The sequence below is a fragment of the Gopherus evgoodei genome, chromosome 5 (assembly GCF_007399415.2).
Source record: "Gopherus evgoodei ecotype Sinaloan lineage chromosome 5, rGopEvg1_v1.p, whole genome shotgun sequence".
NCBI lineage: Eukaryota > Metazoa > Chordata > Testudines > Testudinidae > Gopherus > Gopherus evgoodei.
Window position 1 is genome coordinate 9,943,232 of NC_044326.1, and position 26,892 is coordinate 9,970,123.

Here is a 26,892-nt window from a genome sequence, read left to right on the forward strand (position 1 = left end):
TGATGATAATCAAGAACACAAGAAACTGTGTAATGTTCTGCAGCTTGCCTGAGAAAAGAACCTTACACTGATGTGAAAGAAGCATATGCTGAAATTCCCCTTTCCCCTTCCAAAATTCACACTGCTCCTCTTCCCTAATACAATTCAGTTAATTTAGGCTACCTCTTTTCAGGGCTTCTTGGAGCTGGTACCCCTTGTAGACTCAAAAGTTCCTCAGTCTCACATATAGTACGTCTCTGGCAGCTCTGGGCCCCCTACTCTGTCTGCCACTCTTCTGCTTACAGGAGCAGGGAGGCTTCTGAATGAGGGAACTGAGCTGCCCAGGTGTTGATGGTTTTGAAGAAGATGAGAAAAATATAGCAATCTGAGCTGCTGTCTGCCACCCTGAAAGAGAACCATCACCTCCCGGTCTCCTCCACTACTTCTCACAGGGGACTTCTGCTTACTCTATTAGAGGAGAGGAGGAAGAGAGAGGAGCATAAATCAGAATGTCTCCAACTGAAGTGGAACAGTTGAGCAGCAGGATCGGTCTGCCCTGGAATGCAGAGCATTTGAGTGATCTGAGCCAGAACTCTGTCCTAAATGTCTCTATTTGTGTGTTTAGATAAGTGGGCTGTGTTGGTTTGTGGAAATCGGTTTTTTAGAGGGGATGGTAACTGTAGACACTGGAACTCATTGGGTACTCACCTCCGTCATGCAGCACAGAAAAAAACCTTTTGTAAACCATGTTATATGCATGGGACTCCAGTGTGTTGCACCTGTATTATTCAGCAAGTCTCTGCTGCCTTCTATTTTTTGTAGAATACCACCACCTGGTGGACTCTTGAATTATTTCTATTTCTATTTACTATATATCATTTCCTTTCCCTAGTAAGTTAATATTACAGAAAGATATAACAATTCACCATGAATATGATTTAGATTTTATTATACAATTAATGATAAAATGATAATGATAAAATACTGTTTTTTGTTTCTTTCTTGGATGCCAAAAATGAACTTAAAAGCCAATGGGAAAACCAAACCACTTGCACAGCATCCTGTATCATTTATTATTGAATACATTTACCATGTAGTGAATTGAACATGGAGAGTAGAGCAGAATAGTAATTTTTTTTTTTTATTCACACAACTTTCTGTGGTGTAAGATCATCCAAATGAATGTGTGTGTGGATACTGAAAGTGGACAAATTAAACCAAAGCTATCAACATCTGTTTTTCTTATTATGTGTTAGCTGTAATCAAAAAAATGTGAGGAAGTAGGATTCTAGACCACAAAGTGGAAAAATGAATTGCAGTCCTGCCACTATGACTTTATAATAACTGAGAAACATCAAGCAATGCAAGTAGAGCTATTAGAAGCCTGGAATATGATTTTCTTTAGTTCTATACATTTTTGAGGGTAGGACACTTCTTTCATCTGAGGTAGTTATATAGCTCCTATTACTGTAGTATCGGAGGGCCTCACCACCTTTTAATGTATTTATCTTCACACCACCCTCGGTGTTAGGGAAGTACTATCCTTATTTTACAGTTAGCACAGACTGATTAAGGCCCAGATCCTCAAAGGTATTTATAATCCTAACTTCCATTGAAAGAAATGGATTTTTTTTTTTAAAAAGTAGAATGGAAATACAAATTAATTTAGTGTTTTTGTTGTACAGTCATCCTGTAATTTATTATTGAATAGCTTTATCATGCAATAAAGAGAGGGAGTATAGAAGAATAGTAACCAATGCCCACTAGATTAGAACAAATTGAAATTAAGATAGATTTACTTCTAAAAGTTTTGATAGATTCTCTTTAGAGTCTGCCATGGGGAGAGGCAATTTTTGTTGCCTTTAAAAAGATTGGAGAAAACAAACAAACCAACAAGCCTCATTCTTCTCCTTAATGAAAATATCATTGCATTGACTTTTGTATTACGTGTAAAATTATGATTTATTAATACTTGGCAGGGGAAGGATCTATAATACATGAAGCTGTCTGGTGAAGTGCATAAACATTAAAATTAAAATTATTTTTTTTCAAAGGAAGTTATCTAAGCCTTTCTCCCATGCTGATTCTTCTTTTACTTTTCAGATACGTGTGTACACTGGCCATCAGAGCAGTTTTCATCTGTACAGGCCAGTTCTTGCAAACCTTTTAATAGGGGTAGTTAAGAATATAAGAATAGTCATGCTGGATCCGACCAAAGGTCCATCTAGCCCAGTATTCCATCTTCCAACAATGGCCAATGCCAGGTGCTTCAGAGGGAATGAACAGAACAGGTAATCATCAAGTGATCCATCCCATCACCCATTCCCAGCTCCTGGCAAACAGAGGTTAGGGACACCATTCCTGCCCAGCCGGGCTAATGCCCAGTTTTGTTGTGACTCTTCACTGTCTGCTTTGGACTTAACTGCCTTGAGTAGTTTTGCATCATCTTCAAATTTTGCCACCTCACTATTTACTCCTTTTTCCAGGTCATATATTAATATATTGAATAGTGCTAGTCCCAATACAGAACCCTGGAGGACACCACTACTTACCTCTCTTCATTTTGAAAACTGACCTTTTATTCCTACCCTTTGTTTCCTATCTTTTAACCAGTTACCAATCCATGAGAAAACCTTCCCTCTTTTGCCATGGCACCTTATTTTGCTTAAGAGCCTTCGGTGAGGGACCTTGTCAAAGGCTTTCTGAAAATCTAAGTTACCTATATCCACTGGCTCACCCTTGCCACATGCTTGTTGACCCTCTCAAAGAATTCTAGTAGAGTGGTGAGACATGATTTCCCTTTACAAAAAAAAATGTTGACTTTTCTCCAAGAAATCAGGTTTACTATAGTTTCAACCAGTGATGAGCTGCCAAAATATTAACAGGTTCCCTCCTCCTCACCCCACGAGGGGTCGTGCCCCCTCCAGGGGGTCATGCCCTATCCAACCCCCCCCATGTTCCTTGACGCCCCCCCCGGGACCCCTGACCCATTCACCCCCCTTCCCTGTCCCCTGACTGCCCCCTGCCACCCCATCCAACCCCTCCTCTCATTCCTGATGGCCCCCCGGGACCCCTGCCCCATCCAATCACCCCTTCTCTCTATCCCTGACTGCCCCCCACCGCCTCAGCCAACCCCTGATCCTTCCTGACTGCCCCCCGGGACCCTTGCCCCCATTCAATCCCCCTGTTCCCTGCCCTCTGAGCTCACCGCCCCTATCCACCCCCCCACAACCCATCGAACTCCCCTGCCATCTTCCAACACCCCCTCCCTGCTGCCTGCCTCCTTACCGCATTGCTTGGGGCTGGCTCCGGGTCCACTCAACTAGGACCGGGACCCGTGCCACGGGGACCGGGACTGGCGCCATAGGGCCTGACTCCCTGGGCGGGGCTGGAGCCACTCAGCCAGGACTAGGACCAGCACCGTGCGGCCCGACTCCCCAGGCCGGGCTGGAGCTGCTCAGCCGGGACTGGGACCGGTGCCGTGGGGCCCGACTCCCTGGGCCAGGTCCGGGACCAGCGCCGCTCGACCGGGACTGGTGTGCGGGACCTGAGCCAGGCTGGAGTCACTGGGGCCAGATCCCGGGGTGCTTGGTCGGGACCGGGCTGGGGCACTCGGCAGGGGCCAGGCTGGAGCCAGACCAGTGCCAAGGGCAGCCAGTCAGCCGGAGCTGGACAGGGCTGCACTGTGCCTCCCTGGAGCCTTCCTTGTGCCCCCCAGCCTCAGCTTACCTGCCTGCTGCTTGTTTCAGGCTTCCTGCGAACATCTGATTCGCGGGAAGCAGGGAGGGGGAGGGGGACGAGAAGGAGGGAGGAGCATTCAGGGGAGGAGGGGAACGTGAGCTGGGGCCAGTGGTGGGGTGGACAGCTGCCCGAGTTTTTGTTAAATTTAAAAGCTTTTTTAGAACCGGTTGTCCAGGAACAACCGATTCTAAAAGGGTTTCTAAATTTAACAACCAGTTCCTGTGATCCAGTGCGAACCGGCTCCAGCTCACCACTGGTTTCAACGAGTTTGTCTGGTACTGAAGTTAGACTTACCAGCCTGTCATTGCCGGGATCATGTCTGGAGCCATTTTTAAAAATTAGTGTCACAATAGCTATCCTCCATTCATCTGGTACAGAAGCTGATTTAAATTATAATTTACATACCACAGTCAGTAGTTCTGCAATTTCACATTTGAGTTCCTTCAGAACTCCTGGGTGAATACCATCTGGTCCTGGTGACTTATTACAGTTAAATTTATCAATTTGTTCCAAAACCTCCTCTAATGACACCTGAATCTGGGACAGTTTCTCAGATTTGTCACCTAAAATGAATGGCTCAGGTTGGAGAATTTCCCTCACATCCTCAGCCATGAAGACCAATGCAAAGAATTTCACTTTGTTTCTCCGCAATGGCCTTATCTCCCTTTAATGCTCCTTTACCATCTTGATTGTCCAGTGGCCCCACTGGTTGTTCAGCAGGTTTCCTGCTTGTGATGTACTTTAAAAAAATGTGTTACTTTTTGAGTTTTTGGGTACCTGTTCTTCAAAAAGTAAATGTTGGCCTTCCTGACTTTATTATTACACTTCACTTGCCAGAGTTTATGCACCTTTCTGTTTTCCTCAATAGTTCTTACTACTGTGATTAGTCCAGTTGTCATCAGGCATGGTAATAAATATCAAGGGCAAATTTGTGGTCCCATTGAAGGCCAAAACGCCCACTGATATCAATAGAGACAGTATTACACCCCAGTTTTTTGAAGTTTACTCAATTCCTACTAACCCGGGTAAATAATGCCAGTGCTGCCATGCCTCTGAAGCCAAGCACCTGCAATGTAAGAGTTAAACAGTTGAGCACTGTTAGTTGTACAGTTTAACTGTAATTTGTTGTCATCCAATTTCCAATTTAAATATATATATTTTAAATTTAACTTACTACCTCTCTCTAGCTTTTCTTAAATTTTCTCTCTCTTCCTCTTTTTGCACTTCTTATCCTCATCTCTCCTACTACCACCACCTCTCCCTTTCCATTACGTTCTGTTCCCTTCTCCCCTTTATTCTTTACCTCCAAAATAGTCTCAATATCATATTTTGTTTTTGTAACTTAGGCCATCACTTCCTTGCGGTCTTTCTTACATGCACTAGACCACTCTTTCACCCACATCACCTCAGATGTAGGGCTTGGAAATTGGACCAGATAGCCAATAGCCAGAGAACCAAGTCAGTAAACAAGAAAGATTGGAGACTTCTCTTTAGGGCACAGCCAGTCCAGGAAGGAAGCCAACCCTTCTTCCTCACCAGCTTCTGAGAAAGTGTAGGTATTGGCATTCCTATCAGGTTGCTTTCCTAGTCTCTACTCATGAGCTCCAACTATTCAGGTTGCACTTTTTTTTTTTTGAAGATGCTTAAGTGATGAGCAATCTGAGATGCTATGTAGCTATTTGTGGGCTTAGGAAGACAACACTGCATTGGTTTTCACTAGTTTGAGATTTGGAAGTTTTTCCAAACCCTTGAAAAACATAAGAGCTAAAACTTTTATTTGTAATTAAACCTTTGCTTCTACAGAAGTTAATGATGTTTTCCCAGGAACTCTTACTTGCCACAGGCTGGTGAGTGGTGTAAGTAGCACACCTAGTAGTAAGGTTTTGCAATATTGGGTTTTAAATGTAGGAAACACAATCATGAATCAAGAGTAATATTACTTAGAGGAATTATTTCTGAGGAGAGTATTTAAAAAAATCCTCACTTGTGCTTTTGGTAAATGTTTTAAAAAGATGTATTATAATTTGTTACAATTTTTGTTTCTATTTATAGAATAATTTGTTTTTCTGTTCAAGGAGAAACATTATAAATCTGTTTCGTATTATTGGAACAAATTTCTTTTTTCATTAGTGATAAATTGATGAAATTTCACTTAGTTTTCATTTATATGTACTTTTGGCTTAATAAAATACATTTGTGCAGTGTATATATATCTGACTACCCTCACAGATTTTATTCAAGCTGCAAATTATTTGCTCTTTTTTTAAGGTTTCTTAAAAAACAAAACAAAACTTCAGAAATGAGAAATCATTCATAACGTAAGCAGTTATGAGTCACTGTTTACTATGGAACACAACAAGCTGTTTTTCTTTTAGCAAAAATTTTATGTTTTACAGAACTTGTTACTGTTAATAGTTTTTATTTTTAGCAGCATTGGCTCTCTGAATATAACATGCAGCTATTCTATAAACATTAAACAAATGAACATTTAATTATTATTTTTCATAAGATAAATACATTTTGTATATTCTACCATGTTAAAATGGCATTTCTCAGGATTTTTTAATCTGTAAATAAGTTACCATGTCAAGGTACTTAATTTTTTAAATTATATTTTATTTCATCTATTGGGGAAAAAATGTACATTTAGTATATCAGCAAAGATACATTAATGAAAAAATGTATCTTCAGCAGTAAGGAAACTAGAAACAATTATTCATAACCTGAATTATGGTGTCAGACTTTGATTTATGGACTTTAAAGTTTGTTGATTAATTATAAATGTAAATGAATTGGAACACTTTACATTAGTCGTTCACTAATTGGTTGTCAGCAAAAGATGACAAGTTTACAGTGTTCTTTTCACATTTTTGAGGGGTATTTTTGTGTGAAATCTTTTGTCAGATAATCAGTTTTATTTCTAAGAGATTTTTCTAAGGTTAGTAGTTGTATTGTATGAAATCACTAGTATAAGAATATCATGCTTTCTGTTAACGTATGTTGAGCCTGTGCCCAGATCTAAAGTTTCTCCTGAAAAGAGCAGGAAACACTGTCTGGAGCAGAAGAATAACCTCTTTTTTGGGACCTGATTTTTGAAAGCCATCAAAGAGCTAAAGGCCCGCCTTTCTTCAAGATACTTAGGGAAAGTTTTCAAAACAAAATAAGTAACCAAAACATATGGTTGTAACAATCCCTCAGAGAGCATGGACTGATAGGGCAATTTGAACAGAATAGTTTTCTCTTAACATTGGCAATCTCCATAAGAGACTGTCCCCTTTATTTGTGCTGTTGAAAGTTAGGTGTGGTTATCCTGCCTCTCCTTCCTTTGAGCTCCTGCTAGGTCTCTGGGTCCCTAGCTTGTTGACTGTAAACCAGATGTATGAAATTTTGAGTTGTAGAATGAGTTCAAATGAACTGTAGAATTATTGAGCATAAATTATCACAAATGTATAAAACAACACAAATCATCTACCTATATATGAAAGAAAACTTGACTTCAGTGTGAATTTGGGCTAAGTAAGGACTGTAGGACTTGGACCATACTTGGTTTTAATAAAACATTTTACCAATATTTGCAAAACAACAACAAACAAAGCAGCCACCTTGATAACAGTATATTTAGGCATTTTTTGACCATGACTTTAATGTTCTTTTATATACTACTTACTTTATGTTCATTTGAAATAATTACTACTTCTTTGAGTAGTGTACCTATGGGTTCTCCACTCTAGGTGTGCTAGCTCTACATGCCCCTTTGACTGGAGTTTTCACATAGCTGTGTCCATTTGGCCCATGCATGTTTTTAACTCTGTCTCATGCTCTGCACCGTTGCTATATAGTATTGCGTGGCAACCCGCCCTTAGCTCTGTCTCAGTGGCCTAGGCCTCAGACAGAGCCTTAGCAGTTGTCCATTGTGAGTTTTACTTCAAATATGTTCCCTTAGCTCTTTTACTAGTTAGTTGATTATAGTTGGTCTTAGTAGTAGTTAGTTGTAGTTTAGCTGCAGTGGTTTTGAAAAGAAAAAAAAATGTTATGTATATAGAGAGATATAAGGACTGATATATTGTTTTAGATAATTTCTCCCCTCTTGGGAGTTCTACATTTCTGGGAGGGCATGCCTAGTTCTCTCAGTTTTAAAAGCTGCCTATCATGCCAGGAGGTAATACTAGTGAGTGATGGACACTTCCATTCCATCCAATGCCTCAGGAAATTCCATATTTCCCAAAAGCACAACTTCTGTCATCTGTCATTAAAAACTAGAGTTTTAAAAAAAGGAACTCAAACTTTGTCTCTTCATGATGGAGAGCTCATTGGGCCCTGCCTCTGACCTGGGCCAGGGGATCCCTTCCCCATAGCCCATATATGCTGGTCTTCAAGTAAGTTGGCTACCTTTACTACCTCCAAGCCACACTCCTCGAGGTATCTAAAAAGAAAACCAAGAGTCCTCTCATAAGACTTCCAAAGACTGCGACCCGAGTTCTCCGGATATGGAATCTACTTCAAAGAAATCAAGGTGGCTGGTGACTCCAGCCACTTTGGCTCCCATTGGTCTACAACCTGGTACCCATGAGACTGCTGGTTCCTCAGGTACCAATGATAGCACTGTTAAGCCTAGAGACTTCAAAATGCTGGGCTCCAATACACAATTGGTACCATAAGGCGAGTGAGGTGGCATGAAGAGCTCTATCTCTTCATACTTGGTACTGAAGGAGACTGATTGAGCTCCCTCTTGACTCCCCTTACAGCGCTGAAGACTCATGGTACCATAACTCCCTGTTATCATTACTTTGTCTCAAGCCATGATATCATGATATAAGGACATGATACCAACAACACTCAGTGGCACAAGAGTTTTGTTTTCCCCTGACCTCCCAGTGCCTGAGACATGTGGCTCACCATTGTTTGGCTCTGATCTCTTTTCAGTACCAAGAACTTCCAGATCCCTGGACACCTGTCCAGTACTCACAGTTGTACCTCAAGTTTCTTCTGCTGCTCCAGCACTTCAGATTGACCTGGACAAGGAGGATTTTGATGAAGATCTTGCCTCAGTCTCTCAAATATTTGTCCAAGGCTCTCCACTTCATCCCTATTAGAGATGCCTTTTTCCAGAGGTCTCTGAGGAAGCTGACCTCATTGGTGAGAGACATCCACAACCACCATCTCACTGGTATGAGCACCCATGGATGCTTCCACCCATTCCATATGATATGCACCACCCCCTTGGCCACACTGGGACCTGTCGGTGGTCTATCTTCAGCAATTCTCTAGTGCCTCAAGCACCACCCATCACAGAGATAGACAACCTTCATCACCTTCCCTCTCCAGGACACTGGAATTACAGGAAGAAACCTTTAAGGAACAGGAAGCTAGGGCTGATGAAAAGATCTCTCCACCAGCCAACATATCTTCTTTATCCTTTGAGAAAGTAGTCATGCCACCTCCACCATCCCTGGCTGACAATTTTAAAGAGTTCCAGAACCTTATCAAGAGGGTCACAGATTCTTTGCAGGTCCCTCTTGAGGAAGTTGATACTGCACTGAACATTGTCCACTTCAGCTCACAAGGGCAATTATAGAATATGTTGTGTGTTCAAATGCTATGGCTTTGATCATGGCAATAAATTATAAAATTATGGATGTAAATCTGCCTTTATTGCTTAGAGATTACTTAAAGAAAGCAAAGCAACAGTACACATACATTTAAGAGATTTATATAATCAAAATAAATGATGAAAAGCAGTGTATAATAAAATAAAAAGGAAATAGGCAGTGAAAGGATAATAAAAAATGATAGAGGTTTGGAATATTGTTAGACTATGTAGCCTTGTAATCTTGTCCCCTTACACTCCCTTCATCTCCCTTTTTAGTTGTTTACATTCATTTGTGTCTCAACTTCAACCAGATTGTAAATTTGTTGAGGAAGTTTCCATTATCTTAATTATCCACTGCACTCGAGCTGACCTGAGATGTTGGGGAGTCAATTGCAGCTTCCTGATTATCAAATGCCCCACCTCAGTATAAATTAAAACTGAAGGGGATAGTTTTCTCTGTTGCTGCTATCTTAAAGCCCCTACTTCCCTAAAATTCCCCATCCCTCTCAGTCCTGTGCCTCTCCTTATACTGAGAGGCAGCTCTAGTACATTTCAGATCACATGTTTTCATCATTTTAAGATCACTTTACATTGTGTAAACAGTGCAAAATGAATTTGAAGAGTGAATTTGGTAGACATGAGACTCTGGCCCTATGTTTGTCAGAAGCTGGGAATGAGTGACAGGGGATGGATCACTTGATGATTACCTGTTCTGCTTATTCCCTCTGGGGCATCTGGCACTGGCCACTGTCACAAGACAGGATACTGGTCTAGATAGACCTTTGGTCTGACTCAGTAGGGCCATTCTTATGTCATCTCTGTGTGTAGACTACCTAGTACAATGGGGATCTGGCACTGATGGGGTCCTCCGGGAGCCTCCTGGAAAAAAAATCTTAATACTGTAAATAAGACCTATCACCAACTTCCTCTTGTTGCTTTCATGTACTTTTAAGAATTATTTGGTATCATGGAATGCTACAGAGCCGTAATTATCACTCTGATGTAGTGCAGCCACTTGATATATACTCTTCTTTATTTCTCAAATCCTTCCTTAAAGAGACAAATTATTACCTTCAGTTCTGAGGTCTGGCACAAGGTATATTGTGTACTTTAGAGCTGGCTGGATTTCTTAATTTCTCCTAGCCACATCCATGAATCTGTCTTTTTAGTAGGTGAGGAAAATGATATCTTTAATGAGCTATCAGTTGCATGTAATCGGTTCTTCAGAATTTCCTCTTCATTTATTTGATTGAATCTCTCAAATAAGTAATGTATTTAACAGTTTATTTGCTTATTAGAAACATGAAACAAAATTCCCAAAATTAAGTGTCAGACAATTATTGGTCTTTGAGAAGGCCTATCATGGACCAGGTGCGGGCGGACATAATTTGGAGCACTGGCAGACAGGCCTAGTGGTTGGAGATGGAGTCAGAAACCAGAAGGAGCACTGAAGGTCAGAGCTGGATAAAGAACCAGGAGTTTGAGCCAAGCTCAGGAACTGAGCAGGGAGCAGGTTTTGAGCAAGTCTGGAACATGAGTGGTTACAGCTGTGGGCATAAGCATTGAGCAGCTGTTGGCCCAGTCTACTGCTGGGCTTAAGAGCAGGTCTGGTGACACCTCTGAGTTGATCAGGTAGTTTGGTGAATCAAGGATAGCAGGGCAGCTATCCGGTCCCATGCTCAGCTGATTCCTGACAGTACTCCCCTCCCTTCAACACACACACCTTCATGGGTGCCTTGGGCCTGGCTGCTTGGGATACATTCAATGGAAGTCCCATAGCAGGTCCAGGAAGTGGGTGTTCTCCATTAACTCTCTGGACTGCTCATCTGGGCCATAGCCCTTCCAATCCAGCAGGTACTGGAGTTTCCCCCTAACTCAATAGGAATGAAGAATTCACTGGCTCAAGTATTCTTCCAGTCTTCAAATGGTTATGGGCAGTGGAGTTGGGCTGGAGCAGTTCAGGAACAGGTTCTCAATGTGTCTTTTTAGAAGGGAGACATAAAATATTGGATAGAACTTTAGGGATTTGAGTAGCTGCAGTTTGACTGTTATTGGGTTAACCTGTTCAAAATCTTGAATGAGCCCAGCTACTGGTGATCTAGCTTGACTGATGGGCGAGCTGATACAGCAAGGTCGGGGGCAGGCCCGGTCAGCATGGTGCTTGTAAGCTTCTTCGGCAGATCTCAATTGTTCCTTGAGTTCTCAGTGCATTTGGCACAAGTGGGTAGCCAGGTCTGTACCATATAACTTATAGATATGTCTGAGTGAAAATGAAAATGAGAGCCATAGTTAGGAAAATAATGGGTTTTGTTGGGTGGAGGCATGGATTGCATTATTGTAGGCAAGTTGCATGTAGGGAAAGAGGGAAAACCAGTAATCCTGGTGGTAATTAAAAAAAAATGAAGATACTGTTCCAGTATCCGGTTGACTTGTTCTGTTCACTCCTTGCTTTGTAGGTGATAGAATGATGAGGTGAGGGACTATGTGTCAAGAAGTTTTAGAAACTCCCATCAAAAACAGCAGATGAACCTCACTGAGGGTCCTGGTCAGACATGATGCTTGTTATTAGTCTATGGTAATGGAAGATGTTCTCTAAGAAGAGAAACACTGTTTCGAGTGCACTAACGATGGTGTGGCAAGGAACAAGGTTTGGCATCTTAGTTAGGAGATGGACCAACAGTGGGATCACTGTGTGCTCATGAAAGTGAGTTGTCTCCATTATGAAGTCTATAGATAAGGTAGAGCAAGGCTGAGGTGGAATGGGCAAGGACTGGAAAAAGCTGAACACAGGCTCTTAGTCTGAGAGCAGAAGTTACAGGACTTCATATATTTCTAGACATAAGCACATTAGACTTGGCCACCAGAAACTCCATGAAACCAGTCTTGGATTGGCCAAAGTGACAAAACAGCAGCATGTCATGACATAATTTCAAAACTCGAAGTCTAGGCTGCCCCTCCATCACATAAATCCTATTCCTGTGAGAGAGGACACCATCCTGCAGCCTGAATTCATAGTCATGCTGGTCATCTGCATCACCTAGGGCCTGGTGGATCTGGGTGGTGAACAGATTTTTGGCCAGCAGAGAATGAATAGAGGACATTAGACTGCTGTCCACTGTGATAGACCCAGGCCAGTTGGGTACAGCAGAATAGCAGAAGGGAGATATACTGGCCACTGTTCCCTGACTGACCAGAGCAGGGGCTGCTCCAGGCTAATGAGAACACCTGACTCTAATTAACCTGCAAAGAGTCAGATGAGGCCATTAAACTAATGTGACCACCTGACTCTAATTAAGGCCCTGCTGATACTATAAAAAGGGCTCACTTGAGTCAGGCAGAGGAGAGCCAGGGAGCCAGAGGAGAGGAAGTGCGGCTGAAGGGCTGGTTAATGAAGACACCATCAAACCATTGGTAAGGGAGCCCTAAGGTAACGGTGAAGAAGGGAGAAGCAGGAGAGCTGTGGGGAAGTGGCCCAGGGAAATGTAGCAACTCTGGCAGTGAAAGGTTGGCTGCCAACAACTGCTGCCATTAGGGTCCCTCGGCTGGAACCCGGAGTAGAAGGCGGGCCCGGGTTCCCCCCAACTCACCACTACAGGAACATCTCCTGGGAGGGTAAGTCAGGCCCCTGTCAGGACAGGAGGCTAAACTGTTCTGAAATAAACCCCAGGGACAACAGAGACTGTGGGAGTTCTCTCACCAACCTCCTTGCTGGCCTATGATGAAAAGGGCTCAGTAGACTAACCCTGGCCCTAGAGAGAGAAGGGCTACGTGGATGGTCACAGTGAGCCACTGAGGCTAGCATAAACCGCCTAGAAGTGCAGGACCCACAGGGGCAAGGTCAGAGCTCTGCCACACCACTGACAAAACTGGACACCTTATGAACCGTGGAAGGAGGTTCTCTGCCAGGTTTGAGGTACTTATTTTTGAGAGACACTGAGTCAGCTTTTCCATTTCTCATCCCTGGACATTTACCTACAAAGTCAAACTGGGCAAAAAGAGAGACCGGGCATCTGATTTTGGTTGAGGTGTCTGGCGGCCAGGAGGTATTTTAGGGTTTTGTGGTCTATAAGGGTCTTGAATGGGAACCAGGTAACTGAGTAGTCAAGATGGCAATACTAGGTGCAGAAGGTGGTATTCCATTAATCATCATATTAAATCAAAATCAAAATGTAAGCTCCACGAAGGTTCAATTTAGTGAAGACCTTGCCAGATCAGAGCTTTTCAGAGAGCTCATGGATAAGGGCTATGTGGTACCAGTTACAGAAAGTAACCCTATTTAATGCCCTGTAATCCATACAAGATTGTAGAGCGCTCCTCCTTACAAAGAAAAGTGAAGCCCTGCCTGGAGACATGGAGGGACCGATGAGCCTTTTCTTCAGGTTTTAGAACATCAGAACAGCCATGCTGGGACAGCCCAGTAGTCCATCTAGCCCAGTATCCTGTTTTCTGAAAAAGTTCAGTTCCAGATGCTTCAAAGGGAATGAACAGAACAGGGCCAATTATCAATGGACCCATCCCCAATTGTCCACTCTCAACTTCTGGCAGTTGGAAGCTTAGGACACTCAGAGCGTGGGGTGCATCCCTGATCATCTTGGCTAATATCAATTGATGGAAATATCATCAATGAACTTATCTAATTCTTTTTCTAACTCGGTTATAGTTTTGGCCTTAACAACATCCCCTAGCAATGAGTTCCACAGGCTGACTGTGCATTGTTTGAAGAAGTAAGTCCTTATGTTTGTTTTGAACCTTCTGCCTAATAGTTTCATGTGAAGGGATAAATAACACTTCCTTATTAACTTTCTTCACAATATTCATGATTTTTATAGACCTCTATCATATTCCCCCTCCAGTAATCTCTTTCCTAAAATGAACAGTCCCAGTCTTTTTAGTCACTATACATATGAAAGCTATTCCATATCTCTAATCATTTTTGTGCTCTTCTCTTTATTTTTCCAATTCTAATATATCTTTTGTGAGATAGGGTGACCAGAACTGCATGCACTATATAAGGTGTGGGTATACCATGGATTTGTAGAGTGGCATGATGATATTTTCTGTCTTCTTATCTTATCCCTTTCCTAATGGTTCTGAACATTCTGTTAGCTTTTTTGGTTGGCATTGAGCAGATGTTTTCAGAGGACTGTCCACAAAGATTCCAATATCGTGCTTGGGTGGTAACAGCTAATTTAGAGCCCTTCATTTTGGCAATTTTTTGCCACCTCTCTGTTTACTCCTTTTTTCCAGGTTATTTATGAATATGTTGAACAGCACTGGTCTTTAGGGGACACAGCTGTTTACCTTTCTCCATTCTGAAAACTTTGTTTCCTGTCTTTTAACCAGTTACTGATCCATGAGAGGACCTTCCCTCTTATCCCATGACTGCCTCCTTTGCTTAAGATTGGTGAGGCATGATTTCTCTTTACAAAAGCCATGTTGACTCTTCCCCAATAAATCATGTCCATTTATGTCTGGTAATTCTGTTTTTTCTATCGTTTCAACCAATTTGCCTGGTACTGAATTTAGGCTGTTCTGTCCTGTAATTGCCAGGATTTCCTCTGGAACCTTTTTAAAAAAAAATTGATGTCACATTATCTATTCTCTAGTCATCTGAAACAGAAGCTGATTTAAGTGACAAGTTACATACTACAATTAGTAGTTCTGCAATTTCATAGTAGAGTTTCTTCAAAACTCTTGGGTGAATACCATCTGGTCATAGTGACATGTTACTGTTTAATTTATCTATTTATTCCAACATCTGCTCTATTGACACCTCATTCTGGGACAGTACTTCAGATTTATCATGTAAAAGGAAAAGTTCAGTAGTGGACATCTTCACATCCTCTGCACGGAAGATTGATGGAAATAATTCATTTAGCTTTTCTGCAATGGTCTTTACCTTCTTCGAGTGCTCCTTTAGCATCTTGATTGTACAGTAGCCCCAGTGATTGTTTGGCAGGCTTCTTGCTTATGGTGTACTTAAACATTTTCTTTGTTTGCTGTTAGTTTTTTGTGACTTTTTTTAGTTTTTTTAAAATTTGGCCGGCTTAATTATACTTTTACAATTGAGTTGCCAGAGTTTATGCTCCTTTCTATTTTCTTTAGTAGGATTTGACTTCCAGTTTTTAAAGGATGCCTTTTTTTAATCTAACCACCTTTGGCTCTGTTTAGCCATGATGGTACATTTTAGGTCCTTTTACTATGTTTTATAATTTGGGATGTACATTTAATCTGAGCCTCTTATAGTGTTTGTAAAAAGTTTCCATGCAGCTACTCCTTTAATTTCTGTTTTTGTATAGTTCTCTTTTGTGAAGTTAAATGCTACAGTGGTGGGCTTCTTTTGGTATTTTCTCTCCCAAAAGGATGTTAAATTAGTTACATTATGGTCACTATTACTGAGCAGTTCAGCTGTAATCACCTCTTGGACCAGACCTTGTTCTCCAGTTTGGCAATTCTTGATTTAGTCCTATCTCTCCCCTTGTGGATCCCAGGACTAGCTGCTCCAAGAATCTGTCATTAATGGTGTATAGAAATTTTATCTCAGCATCCCGTTCTGAGATGACATGTACCCAGTCCATATGGTGATAATAATAATGAGGGATTTCAACCAAGTTTTTTATTGCTATAGACTTTCTAATCTCCTGGAACATTTCATATCACCATCACCAACCAGGTCAGGTGGCTGGTAATATATTCCTACTGCTATACTCTTATTATTCAAGCACTGACTTTCTACCCATAAAGATTCTGTGGTACAGTTTGATTCATTTAAGATTTTTACTATATTTGATTCTATGCTTTCTTTCACATATAGTATCACTCCCCCACCAGCATCTATACATTTTGTACCTTGGTATTACCACGTCCCACTGATTATCATCATTCCACTATGTTTCTGTGATTTCTATTATATCAATATCCTAATTTAATAGCAGGCACTCAAGTTCACCCATCTTAGTATTTAGATATTTCATTTTTATACAAGCACTTATAAAATTTTTCAGTATTTATTTGTGTGCCATTGTGTGATGTAATGGAATTGGACTGTTTTTCATTTAACAGTTTCTCTTTTGTTCCTACCTGTATTTTATCATCTTCTAGCCTCTTCTCTTTCCTAGGATATAGAGAATTCCCATTAACTGAGTCTCCCCTGTAGGATGTGACTGTCTGATTTGTGTGCTCCTCTGAACCTGGTGGCTGTCCCCCAACCCTGAGTTTAAAAACTTGTTTACCACCTTCTTAATGTTACATGCCGGCAATCTGGTTCCGTTTTAGTTTAGGTGGAGCCCATCCTGTATAGGCTCCTCCTTTCCCAAAAGGTTCTCCCAGTTCCTAATAAACCTAAAATCCTCTGCCTTACACCATCATCTCGTCCATGCATTGAGACTCTGTAGTTCTGCCTGTCTAACTGTCCCAGTACACGAAACTGGAGGAATTTCAGAGAATGCTACTATGAAGGTCCTGGATTTCAATCTCTTACCTAGAAGCCTAAATTTGGCCTTCAGAACCTCTCTCCTACCTTACCATATGTACCACAACTGCCAGTTCAGTGTACCACAACTGCCAGTTCCTCCCCATCACTGCACATAAATTTGTCTAGATGTAGTGAGAGATCCACAATTTTCACCCTTGGCAGGCAATTCACTGTGTGATTCTCCTGGTCATCACAAACCCAGCTATCTATATGTCTAATGATAGACTCAATTACTATTACCTGTGTCTTCCTAATAAAAGGAGTTCCCACCCTCCAGAGGGGTACCCTCAGTGCAAGAGGATACCATGACGTCATCTGGAAGAAGGGTCTCAACTATGAGATCGCTTCTCTCTGGCTCCAACTTGATGTTCTCTTTCCCTGAGATTTTCATCCTCCTCAACAGAACAGAGGCTATCAGACTGGGGTTGGGTCTGCCCTACTGTGTCCCAGAAAGTCTCATCTATGTACCTCTCTATCCCCTTTAGCTCCTCCAGTTGAACTACTCTGGTCTCCAGAGCCCGTACTTGATCTCTGAGGGCCATGAACTGCTTGCACTGAATTCACACATGCACCCCCTGCCCAAAAGGGAGGTAATCATACATGGTACATTCAGTGCAATAAACTGGATAGACCCATTCTGCTGTTGGACTTCTTCCTGCATTATTTTTACTCCTGGAACTTTTTCAGGGGGAAGGCATAGTGGGCGGAGGTTGTTTATTGGCCTAAATTCAGAGAATGTTAATCGGGGGAGCTGCTTTCACACTTCCTCTCTAAACACACTTGCAAAGCTCCCGTTAGTTGCTCCTGTTCACTATCTCCTCTGATCACTTATGCACTAGCTTTTTAAACCCTTGTTATCCCTGAGTAGCTACACCCTCTGGATAATGGATCCTGAAGGAATTAGAGATCAAAGCCTCATTAAGAAGCTCTCGGCCTTGCCTGGCAAGCCTTTAGGCTCAGCACACAGCCTCTCCCTCTACCATAATTCTCCCAATTCACCCCAAGGGTTACACAGTCATTCCTCTTTCACTTGGAGAACTCCCTCACCAAACTCACCTCTTCACTGCTCCTGTTTGTTAGTTCCTCTGGTCACTTAGGAATAAGTTTTCTTGGAGATAGCTCCAGAGATCCCATAACTTGGGTTCCAAGAGAGAACAGGTACACTTGAAAGGAAGCTCTATGCCAGGCTGGAAGTTGATGGGGCAGTTGTTGCTATGATGGGCCAGCAAGATCTTAGCTTTCTTTTTGTTGAACACGTCAATAAAGCTTTGATTTTTGGCAGGAACTACAAAGGGTATTGAGTTGCTGAGGTTCTCTTCAGGCTAACTCCCTCTATCTTGGAAGCCCTTGGCAGGCAGGCAGAACTGAAGAGAACTTCTAGTCTGTGATTGAATTTGGGAGGTAAGGTTGCTGGCAGCATGGCTAACTAAAATGACGGTACTTGCCCACCAGCAGATGTGAGAGTTCAGGGAGTAGCAGGGGTGCTGGAACAATTTGTATAGTGAGGGTGCTGAGAACCATTTAACCAAACTGTAAACCCTGTATATAGTGGAAACCACTGAAAGCCAGGTGGTGTGGCACCAAACCTACAGGCTATAGGAAGGATGTGGAAGGTTAGTGGGTTGGAGTCAGTGAGACTGATGGGGGTTGGGAAGCTGACCTTCTCTCTTGAAAGTATTCCATCAGGCAGTTGTCAGTCTTAATGCACAGTTCAATTAGGGTGTTCAGACCAGTCAGAGGCTCCATCCACATCAGCTCACCTTTGATCTCTTCATCTAGGGGCTGAGATGGAAGTGATGGTGCTGCACAGCTTCATTCCATTTCATGTCTGCTGCCAGGCATCAAAATTCCACAATGCAATTAGCAACTGCCTGGCAACACTTGGAGTGTAGCCTCTGCTGTATGTACATGTCTCGGGTCATCAAAAATCACTTCCATGGCATAAACAAAGTTCTCGTGCTGGCTCAGGAGAAGGCTAGATTTCTCAAAGAGTAGAGAGGCCGAGGCTAAGTTTCTGGGGCAACAGGCTGAGGATAAGTCCCACTTGGGACTGATGGGCGAGGAATGACTGATGGTGCAACAGAAACCCAAAGATTTCGCCACCGTCACTGGCAGTGAAATTGTTGGTTGTCAGGGGGCTGGCATCAGAGTTGTGCATGGCACATCCTGTTCCTGCAGTGTCTCACTCTGTGCCTGCAATCTGCATCTGCAGGTTTTGCAAAGAGCCTACTATTTCTGACCATGGAGATGCTGGCCTTAGTGAAATCCATTCTGGCAGCAGAACCTGTCCCTTCTTCCTTTTGGTTTGGGCTACTGAAACTGTCATGGACTAAGCAATGGGCAGTCATGCCTAATGTTTGGATCTGTGGTGATCAGGAACCAGGAGGCAAAGCCAAAGTCAGAGCAGCAGTGGTCAGAAACTGAGCAGGGGAGCAGTACAGGAGCAAGGTAGGCACATGAGTGATTGCAGCTTCAGGTGCAAGTGTTGAGGAGTCACTGGCCTAGTACTGCTGATGGGTTTAAGAACAGGTCTGGTGATGCCTCTCAATCAACCAGTCTGCACCCCCACACCCTCCTCACATACCCTTTCCTGCCCCCAAACGCCCTCCCAGAGCCTGCACTCCATCTCTACACCCCCAGCCCCCAAACTCCATCCCAGAGCCTGTACCCCAGACTCCCTTCTGCACCCAAACTTCCTCCCAGAGCCTGCATCCCAAACCCCTACCCCAGACCTCCTCCCCCACCCAAACTCTATCCCAGAGCCTTAGGCAGGTGGTGAGGCGGAGTTTTTAGGGGACGGGTTCTGGATGGCATGAGATGCATTGGCCTGCTGGGAGGATCTGAGGACTGGCACTGGCCCTAAGGTAAACTAAGTTTGAGATCCCTGTATTAAGTGTTAGTGTGTATGTTTTGAATTAAAAATCCGCTTTAATAAGGAAAAGTTGAAAACATTCTGAAGAAAAGGTAATTAACTGACCATTGTCTGTAAAAATTAAAATATATATATATATATATATATATATATATAATTTCCTTACATTTTAACTATCGCAGTTTATTCACTGCATTTTCTCTAGTGGTACAGATCTATTAAGGATAAGTATGATAGTAAAGGTAACTTTGCTCTTTTGTTAATTCTTAAGAATGTATAATGAATGTTAATGAAACTAGGTCATTTTCAAGTGCAACAGTGAAGTGCATGCCAAAGGAATTAACATATGAATGACAAGAACAGCCCCATCAGTATGGATCGTTTCTCTCAAAGAAATCAGTTATGATTTAGTTGCTAGTAAAATTGGAACACTTTCTTTGACATGTATGATAGAAGATATGTATGAAACATAGTGGCACATTGTGAGAATGATATGTTAATTTCCACTACACCAGCAGTTGGTGGAGCTGGAACAATATGACATTTGGTTGAAATTGTTCAACTGTGTGTTTCCTCTTTATTAAACAATGAATCTTAGTGATGTTCCCGCATATTTCTGTTTGATATTTCTCTGTTATTCACTTATTTAGATTGTAATCCCCCTCCAGGGAAGGAAAATTATCTTCTCACTTGTCCTTATGTATAGTGCCAAACACTATACGACACCACTGAATTCAGTGACAAACCTCCGGTTGATTTCACTGGGGCCAGGATTTCACCTTTGACTTTGTTTTTATATTATGTGAATGAGTGTACTGTAATCAGAATACAATGTGTTAGCTTTGCTATAACTTGACACTGTTAGAAGAGGCTGTTGATAATTAGGGAGTGCACTTTGTGTTATAATATATTATCGGGATTTTAAAATATATGTTGATTCTCCTAACTAGCTATGTCATTTGACCTATTAATGGTGTGATGATTTGAGCTGTCCCGGGCAGTAGATTGCACTAACTTATGTTTCATCAAAATGTTCTGAAAATTAAAATATTCCATTAGAATTTATCATGATTTGGCATTTAAATGGTCTATTTAAAATAATGACTGAAATGTTATGCATCTTGATAATTGGATTAATTCTCTCCCATCCCCAGTTGTAGCTCTCTCTATATTTACTTTTTTCATGACTCATTTTCTTTTAAAGTTCAGAGAACAGCAGAGAAATGGTAACATAACATCTTTGCAAACAGTTCAAATATGAAACCTGCTTGATGATTATAGCCAAATTTTACAGAGCAGCAGGTGGTGTGGGTAAAGTGCCTCTAGGCAGGAGTACAGATGGACTCTTCTTTTGCATCTGCCACCTTGAACTATAAAGAAAAAAAATGAGTCAGAAAATAACCCAATGGTGATCCAAAATCATTTATCATTATCTCATACAATACACTTAAGGTTTCTGCAACCTGCAAAATTTGCCACCTGGTAATTTGTTTAGCTCCTAAACTACATATCAACGTGTGCACCCCTGTAATAATATTAATTTGAGATAAAAATGTTAACATGGAAATCAAGTAGATTGTTCTTTTAAAAACATTTTTTTCCAGTTGGAGTTCAAATGTTTTTCATTTCCTAATACATTATATGACTGAATAAATTACTCTGTGCATTTACACATAACACATTTAGTTTAATCTATTTCCAAGGACTGCTCAGTTAAATAATTTGATTATAAAAACATCTCTTTTCTAATCAAATCTGCCTAGATAATCTAATCAGTTCTAATTACTGACTCACTTGTTCAGAAGCCGACCTCTGTGCTACCATGTAGGAGACTTGGCTTCAAGGCAATTTCAAAATGTTCACTCCCTAGGCAAAAGTAAGCAAAGTCCATGCAAGCCTTCAGGTTTTGCATGGTTTTGGAATAACAGCCAGGTAGTATGGAATGAGGGCAGGAGGTGAAAAGTGGGCTAAAATGAAAACCTGGGTAAACAACCCAGGACCTTCTGTCATTGAAAACTGGAAGGTAGCAGTAGAGGTTCTGTCAGAGATAGATTAGTGGATTGCTGCCAGAAAGTAGCAGCAGACCTTTTGTGATTCTGGCCTGCAACATCACCAATTGGTATAGTACTTGCCATTCAGAACTTATTTTAGGAATAATTAATATTTGTTTTCGTATTTTTCTAAAAAAAACCCTAATTACTGTACATATGATATACAGAACTTTTGCCATAACAGGGAGTGTACATTATTGAAACCATCCATCTAAAACAATTTAACTTAATTTAAATAATTCCAGTAAGGTAATAGGTTCATAGGTTTTTAAGGCCAGAAGAGACCATTATGATAATGTAGTCTGGCCTGTCGGATAATACCAGTCGTACACCTTCACCCAGCAATTTGTGCATCAGGACCAAAACTTCTGTTTGAGTTATAAGTTTAGAAAATATCTCGTCTTGATTTAAAGCCTTCACATGATGGAGAATCCGCCACATCCCTAAGTAATTTGTTCCAATGATTAATTACCCTTACTGGTAAACAGATTGCACCTTATTTTTAGTCCAAATTTGTCTATCTTCAGATTCCAGCTGTTGGATCTCATTATGCCTTTTCCTGCTAGATTAAAGAATAGTCATGAACAGAAATCTGTGACCACCTAGGAATGAAATTGATGTCACTACATGGCATAACTTGACCATTTAGTACATCTCTGTGATGGAACTCATATCTTTGAGCTCCAATACCAATGAACAGTAAAGGGCTTCTGCTATACAGTTTAGCAGAAATTTTCATATACGCTAATTGAGTCATTACAGTATTTTCACTTTTTGTTTCACATCATCAAATGATGCCATCTTTGTTTCAGACAGGAAATCACCTCTCCCTAGGTCCATCTGACACAGTAACTTTGGAAATACCTTATGGAAAGTTTAGGGTTTACGTTTAGGTCCTCTTTGACTTGGATCTGTCTCTAGGTCCACACATCCAGGCTGTTTATATTTTTCTGATTCTTTCTGAACATCTCTAAGATACAGCTTTTCCTCTCTGTTCATACAGTCATCAATTTCCTCAATCTTGTATTGGAATTGAAAAATTCAGCCCCTTCTGTGAATTCTATAGATTTGCCCTTCTTAGTGAGGCAATGAGGCCTAGTGGCCAAAGTCAGTAAATCCATCCTGGTTTGCAGGGCAGTGGGCCAACCGACCAATGTCAAAAGCTTTGCCCCAGTTAGCAGGGCTGTAAGGCCTAACCGACAAAGTCCATATATTTCCCCTCTCATCAGGGCGGTGAGCCATAATGGCTAGAATCCATGTATTCACCCCTAATAGCTGGGCAGTTTGGCCCAATGGCCACAATCAATATATCACCCCTCTTAGCAGGACAGTTAGGCCTAGTAGCCACAATCAGTACATTCTCCCCAGGAAGACAGGGCAGTAAGGCCTAGCGGCCAAAGTCAGTCAGGAAGGGGGCTGCCACACTCAAGGGGTGGGGAGGGAGTGGCAGCCCTGGTAAGGGGTCCAAGCCCTTCCTCTCCACTGGACCCCAGCCAAGGGCCCTTGTAGTGGCAGGGGCATGTGCTACTGAGTCAGTGGGGAGGTTCCAATTGAAACACATGGACTCAAAACACTAACTCACTAATTCCCTTTGGCTGCTTCTTACCATAGTTCCTGTTGATATGGTCTGGGAATCTCTGTTGTCTCCGGGTTCTCCGGTCTGCGCTGTCCCCAGTTACCCCTGAGGCAGTGGGGTTCCAAAAGGTGCCTTAGTGTCTGCTTGGGTTACAGCATTTCTGGCCATCTTGGACTGTGGCTGATCCTCAGCTGGAGCCAATAGAGCACATCTTTCCTCCCTGGCAGTCAGCCCCAATTGAGCTGAGATACTCCCTCATATACCAGTCTACTTGGAGCATGCCCAGTTGGGTGAAGGGGATGTGGCTTCCTCAACCCACAATATAGACTTTGTTAGACCCATAGCAGGAGTCTCTCTACGAGATTGGGGAGCAGATAGATACTGGACACAGGATTGGCATATAATCCACAAATACTCTTTATTGCTTAGAAAATAAACCACTCACTCCACATTCATAACCCAAACATACTACACCAGGATCTGAAGATCAGAACTGAAGTCCCGATGGCCAGTTGATGTTCAGTCCGATCACAAGATGCGAGGAGCCAGCATTACCACATCTTAATCTAAACAGGGCTCTGGATCCACAAACCACTCCAAATTGCAAGTGTATCTAACATCCTTTATCATCCACTCCCTCACGTCATCAGTTGTCTGGGCAATTTCAAAGAGACAGTTCTGGGCAAATTGCCAAAACCCAAGATGTTTAGAAACAGTCCCAAGCCCAAGATGTTCCTCTTTCTGCAGTTCTTGCGTACAACTGCAGCAGATACATTGCAACAGGTACATTGTCATGACAAGCAATGCAAAGGGTGGGGGAGATGAAGTATTATTTACCTTTGCCATTTCACAGGCAATGGGGGGGGAAAAACAGAAAGATCAAGGGATTTATCCAAACTTGACAGATTTATTGTGCTAGCTGGGAATTGAACCCTGATCTCCTGAATGCCAGAGCAGTGGATCAAATAAAAGTCGGTGCTCCGATAAACAAAAACATAACCCTACCAGCCCAACACCTAAATACAAGCTTACATTAGTACATCGTTTGTGTTTTCAAGTAAGGAAGAAATGTATTCAGAGGACATTGTGGTTGTATACACAAATCATTAAGCAATAGTTGTAAAAATTAGGAAAAATACATGTAGTCCTATTTAATAAAATCAGTGTAAAGTATAATGATGCTGAAAATGTGGAGAGGACCCATTCATTGTACCCAGAATTGAACATTAAATTACTTGAACAAAAACAGAGCCAGTTATGTTATATGATACTAACAGAGATTTAAGTATTCAATGAACATGTGACATTCAGAACAACAATAGCATGTGAAAAGCTTCATAAGATCCAGTAAAAGTATAATAATCAACAATTACTGTGCTTAAAGGTCACCTCCTTTTTTTGCTTTAGGCTATTGACATATTTGAAAACTCATCTGTTGAGATGTTTATTGCTAAGAATATAGTTTTAAAACAATTGTATGTTGTCTGGTCCTTTAAAATATGTCAAATTTCATAAAGCCTAGATATTTCAGTAAGTGTAGTTCCTCCTGGAATGTAGCAGAGAACTAATGTATTTATTCAGTAGGAAAGATGAAAAGCCATAAAGGAGGATATTTCAAAAATGATAGCAAACACCCAAGAATGCTGTTCATTTTTCTGCATATGTTTTATATTTCAGAACAAGATTATTTTAGACCCTATGACTTTCAGTGAGGCCAGATTCAGACCATCTCTTGAAGAGAGGTTGGAGAGTATTATCAGTGGAGCAGCACTGATGGCAGACTCTTCATGCACACGTGATGACCGCCGAGAGAGAATTGTTGCCGAGTGCAATGCTGTACGACAGGCCCTCCAGGACCTACTTAGCGAGTATATGAATAATGTAAGTGATATGCTCTTTTTAGTCTTTTCCTCCTCTATGGATTGTTAAGCAGTTCTATGACTATTCTGAAATGCCTACATGCTTAGTAAAACTGATGATCCTAAATAGCAGCCGTTCAAGAAAATCAAGGCAGTCGCTTAAAATCCTTTGGTGGTATTCAGTGTTTTGGGTTTTGAGATCGTTTTGTAGTAGTTTGTTACAAATAATTATACCCTGAAATGCATTTTGCTCTGAAAAGGAATGTCCCCAATTGTAAGATTCCCTCACTCTGCTGCAGAATAAGAGACTACTGTGTTCTGCCTCAGTGATTTGTTTCATTTTAACTAAAAGGTAGTTCACACAACTTTTAAATATTTCTAGCGAGCCCAAACACTTTTGTGAAATTTGTATAAAACTGCTGGTTGGTAAGCAAAGAGGGAATATGGATAAGTCAAATGAATATATCCTAGATACTATTTTTGTAAAAGAAAATGAGTAGTCAGTTTCTAGCATTATTCATCGTTGTAGGGAAATAGTCACTTAGTGTTTTATTCCAATGTATTCACAGAGAGTTACTATATGTGAACTTAAGTTTGCATGTGGGAGGATGTAGTTAAACCACGAAGATTCTTATTTGCTAACAGTGTAATTGGAGCTATTAACGGGAAGTGTGCAGATTCTCTGAATCGGTTCAGTATTATCTATCATTATTGCAGTGCACATAATGAAATGTTTTTAAAATATCTTAAATACATCAGTCACCACAGTGTAGACATACATTACCGTTTGCTTTATGTGTACGAGCTCCTAAATGATAAACATCCTTTTCTTTGCAAAGCCTATATATACCTCCAAATTTATTTGTGGATATTCTGCACTATTGTTACTAGACCCATCCATCATCGCGAAGCTGTGATATATGCAGTGAGGTCATAACCAATCAATAACCATTTTTTATATTACAACTTAATTCCTGGAAATATTGTCAGAAGCAGTTGTTCTCTGAAAAATATGGTGATAGTCACTTCAAGCAGGTAATGGTGATGCCCATGTCTTTCCATGGGCTCCTAGACATCTGTGATTAAGGATATTACAGAGTTTCAAACCCATTTCTCCTTTTTTTTTTGCACATACAAAATGAGTTTGGAAATATTTCCAAATGAGTATTTCCACATTTAAGGTATCCAGATATGTTTACCAGTGTGAGTGTTCTACTCCATGCTTTGTTTTTCATCTGCTGGTAATATTAGTGTTTAAATAAACACACTGACATATTTTGATCCTGTTTTTTTCCAAGTCTCTAATTCCCATAAATGTTGAAAACTAACATTCAAGGTTTGAGTGTTTTTACTATTATTTCTAATTGCAAGACTAATAATAAGCGATATCAAACCAGTGAAAGTATTCAATCTTCTAGTTGCTTTATTGTATACCTGAGACAACTAGAATTTATTCCTTACATTGTTTATATTTTCATTTTACTGTTCAGTAAAATGGTGTCAGCTTCAAGGAACAGCTATTTCCCCAGTCTAGGATTACAAAATAGAAATTGTTTGCTGTTTTTAAGGTGACAGTTGATATGTTCTTTCGGTGCAAATGACAGCAAAGCTGATGGTTTTTTTATCTTGAGGTGAAAGCCGTAAAGAAAGTGAGTTAAAGAACAGGTGATGATGATGTGAAATATAGTTTTTTAGATTGCTGTCTGTAGAATCTTGTCTCACAGAATTATTACTTTTAGGTGTAAGCTCG

At 41.2% G+C, this 26,892-nt stretch overlaps 1 protein-coding gene across 4 annotated transcripts in view; it reads left to right on the forward strand.

The window, feature by feature from the left end:
- The window catches only part of CTNNA2 (catenin alpha 2), an 818,238-nt gene that overhangs the window by 251,093 nt on the left and 540,253 nt on the right, over nucleotides 1–26,892 (forward strand). For all 4 annotated transcript variants that reach the window (XM_030563913.1, XM_030563912.1, XM_030563911.1 and 1 more), the window contains one exon: nucleotides 24,961–25,164. In XM_030563913.1, coding sequence (XP_030419773.1) covers nucleotides 24,961–25,164 — 204 coding nt within the window. The remainder of the gene's footprint in view (nucleotides 1–24,960; nucleotides 25,165–26,892) is intronic.